General features: G+C 42.6%; 1 protein-coding gene across 1 annotated transcript in view; it reads right to left on the bottom strand.

Moving 5' to 3' along the window:
• Positions 1–3,033: 3,033 nt before the first annotated feature.
• Positions 3,034–3,945, bottom strand: part of LOC115810920 (uncharacterized protein C14orf132) — a 16,136-nt gene continuing 15,224 nt past the window's right edge. Inside the window, exon 2 of the mRNA XM_030772972.1 lies at positions 3,034–3,264. Within this exon, the coding sequence (XP_030628832.1) occupies positions 3,034–3,264 (231 nt within the window). The remainder of the gene's footprint in view (positions 3,265–3,945) is intronic.

Here is a 3,945-nt window from a genome sequence, read left to right as displayed (position 1 = left end):
TTCCTCTCCTTGTCCAAAACACTACTGTACCACTCTAACATAGTCCCATAGAGTTGCTGCGGTCTAACGGCAGTTGTTAAGTTGGACTATATGGTAAAAGTGAAAAACTTTCCAAACATAGACGGTGCTGCTGACTTGCTGTTGTGGAAACCCCCCAAACTCCAAATGTCACATTACTCTGCAGGAGTTGCTTTTGAGTTGCGTGGGCAAAGCGCCTTGTTGTAGACTAATCTACAACACAGCATCTGAATCATGTGTCATCAGGAGTAAAAATATGGCCAGCATGGCTGTTAACTCCGAAGAGCACCGACGACCCATCTTAGAGCGTCGCAAACCACACCCAGGAATACTAAATATTAGTTATTGTTGTTAAAGAATATTGTTCATGAATATGGATTATTGTGATGCCTGAAATTCAGACCACAGCCAAGTTTCCTTTAAAAACAAGGGCTTTACTGAAATATAATGCTGTAAAGTTTTGCGTAGTGAATAAAAGTGATCTAATGTTCTTAAAAAGCTGTCTTCTGTCAGGTGGTGGACTGAGAACGCACCGATTTGTCTTTGTTGTGTCCTGCGGTGTGGTTTTCTCGGAGCTGAGGGATATAAAGTGACTCTGATGCTTACACTGTCTGAACAGTTGGCGGAGTTGACTTTTCTGACTTTTTTTTTTTAATAATAAGAGATGTTACACAGGATTAATATATTGTTATTATTATTATTGGTGTAAATTTAAATAATGCTAAACTGTTTGATAAGAAACAGTGCTGAGAAAAGAATCTTTTTTCTTTGACTGCATGTTCTAACGGTTAGACTACCTTGTCATTCAAGACTTCTAAGAAATTCTAAAATAAATATCAACTATACATACAGTGTGTGTGTGTGTGTATATATATATATATATATATATATATATATATATATATATATATGTGTGTGTGTGTGTGTGTGTATAATAGTCAATAACAACCGAGCTCTTTCCACAGATTTGGGCTGAGACACTGATGCTGGTGGACAAACTGTGGGTTGGACTGTAAGATGGCTGGCACACGCTGATTATTCAGTTACAGTGTCAGACTGGGGCCTGTTGCTTCTGCCCTCAGGAAACAAACAGCACACGGAGACGAGCTTGACATTTCATCAATGTTTGACGAGGGAAATGGCACCTCAGACCTCGGAATGAACCGCAAGTGATAGCTTTTTTTTTTTTTTTTTTCAAAGTCTTCGTGGAGTGTTTCCCTGTTTTGGGAGGGAGAGAAGGGTGGGTTTTATAATCTGATTCGATTCCTCAGCATTCTGAGGACACAAGAGAATATCAGAGAATTTCTTGTAGTTTTTCTTGTTCTTTTCTGTAAGACCTAGCTGAGAGCAGGGTCTGCCTCACAACAGTGAGTCTCTCTGCATCTCAGTGGCCACTGGACTAAAACACTTACCAGTGATGCAAAAGAGTCAGCGTCGTGGAGATTTACATACATCAAAGACTGTTTGGGCTCTAACCCCTGTCACACTTAATCACAGGCACCGTGTAAGTATTAGCATTGTGGGTGTTGGGAGTTTTTTTTCGGGGGGGGGGGGGGGTTGTCTTTGTTTTCGTGGGCTGAGCGAAAGATGTTCAGTAACAGATGTGCGATAGTAGGATAAGAGCTCTCGTCCTCTTCACCAGTCACAGCATGGCGTCGTCATGGAAACCACAGCCTCATTCCAAGAGCTCATTAAATCCAAGCCATTGCTGCCACCCCCCCCCCCCTCCCCACCTCACCCCCCACCCCAACTGGCAAACAAACTGCACAAATGTGAACAGCAATGCCCCCCCCCCCCCCGCACCAACCCCCGAGAAAGCGGTGTCTGCTACTTTTTTAGGGGTTATAAAACAGACTTGCATGAGACATCGAATGGGGGCATTTTCCAGTTCTTGATAAAAGCTCACCAAGGGGGGAAAAAAAACACCCATTTCACCAAACATAAAGGCTCTGAAAGAAGACGTCTGCGCTGTGACGGAACTGTTCTAGAATCAGTAGATGTGACTTTATTGTTCCTCCTCCTGTGACAGGCTGTCATTATGACGAAAAAGCAGTCTAGACCGGTGATGCAACCTACTGCACGAAACATCAGAGAATGTTCAAAAAAGAGTAACTAATCATCGTCATCATCATCATCATCATCATCATCATAAATGACCATTAAAAAGACACAGCACAGATTGATTAAAATACAGCTGTAAATTCTCATCTTTAAGGAATGTAATCAGTAGCTTTGGCTTTCAGATGGAGCCAAAAAAAAAAAAAATGTATCATTGAACGCATGGATTGTCTATTTGGCACTGAAGGTTCACTTCATGGGAGGAGAGGAGAAGGTTATTCCTGCATGACTAACACACAGACGCTTCATCCACTCACCCCATCAATCAGCTCACCTGGATGAAAGCTTGCCATTTACTTAGTCAGGTAGCAAAAAATGTAGAAGATGATCTGTTTTCCTAACATTTTAAAACAGAATTGGACTGTTTAGTGCAAGAATCTAGATTTTTTTTGTTTTTTTTGTTTGTTTGTTTGTTTGTTTGTTTTTGCTGTGGTGTAGCGACAGGATCCTACTGGCAGAGTAAAACTGGACATTGTATTTTGATTGGCTAAGAAAGACTGATTGCGTGAGGGCAAAGCTTAACAACAGGTTGTGTGTTTTACATGCTGCAGACAACAATATGTACAAAATGTATCACACAATATCAAGTTCTGGTGAGGCCAGTCTTTAGGTAGCATGTTTACATGAAAATACTTTTAATGACTTTGTCCACAAAATATCTAATGAAAAAAAATCAACACGGGTTTTGCTCCTATATACTTTGAAGGAAAACAATAATAAAAAAAAAAAATCTCTGTTTAGAATACAAAAAAAAGCAGACGTCTATGTTTAGCGACATGAAACAGTCATCTCAGCTCTCAGCTCAGTCCCAGTTCCTTTATTTCTTCTCTTTCTTTTTTTTTCTTTCCCGAGGACCCCTGTGTTCCCCCGGAGGAACACGGCATTTGAGGTAGCGTCTCAGAACGTGAAGGCGTAGACCACGCCCACCACCACGATGTTGCCGATGGTGGCGGTGATGGCGATCCAGAGCCAGATGGCGTCTCGTGACATGGGCTGCTGCTCCTCCTGCTGGCTGTGGGCGGACAGCGCGGCCGCGTGCACGCTGGCCGAGGAGTTAAACAGCGAGTGGTCCGTGCTGTAGTCGTCGTTGGGCGAAGAGTCCATGAAAGCACCCGTCATGACGGGGATCTGAGGAAGAGGAGGAAGAGGAAGGATAAGATGACAAAAAGCAACTAAAAACATATCGTGCGCTCGGGAAGCATGAAGCGTGACACGCAGCTCGGCTGTCGTCTGCTCTGACTGTCAGCTTCTCATCAACGGAACAGAAACTTAAATGAACATTGTCTAGCGCTGATTGCTGTCACCCTGTCAACCCCAAATGCAGCTTCATTACCAGGCAGAGAAAAGCCTCTGAGAACAAGATGAGAATGGAATGTGTCTCTTTTTACACATAAGAGTTCAAACATTTTTTTTTCTAGAAACAAAGACAGAATGAGTACTGAGTGTTGTCATAGTTTCTGAGCTCGGATTAAATGAGTGTTGTCATAGTTTCTGAGCTCGGATTAAATGAGTGTTGTCATAGTTTCTGAGCTCGGATTAAATGAGTGTTGTCATAGTTTCTGAGCTCAGATTAAACGAGTGTTGCTGGTTTTCACAGTGTAGATCTTAGCACAGATAAAATGAGTATTGCATGGTGTGTTTTGTTTGAACAGACAGACACATCCATGCCTTTTCTGCTGGAGAGCTGGAGATAGCAGAGTCCTCAATGCATTTAAGGCTCAGCCAGGCTTAGTTTTAGCCACCGACCGCAGGGCTAAGATAACACATAGGGCAGATGTGCACTGTCTCATTCCTCCCCTTGTGCGTACA

This window comes from Chanos chanos, chromosome 4 (genome assembly GCF_902362185.1).
Source record: "Chanos chanos chromosome 4, fChaCha1.1, whole genome shotgun sequence".
Classification (NCBI taxonomy): Eukaryota; Metazoa; Chordata; class Actinopteri; order Gonorynchiformes; family Chanidae; genus Chanos; species Chanos chanos.
This window is presented reverse-complemented; position numbering and strand designations above follow the sequence as displayed.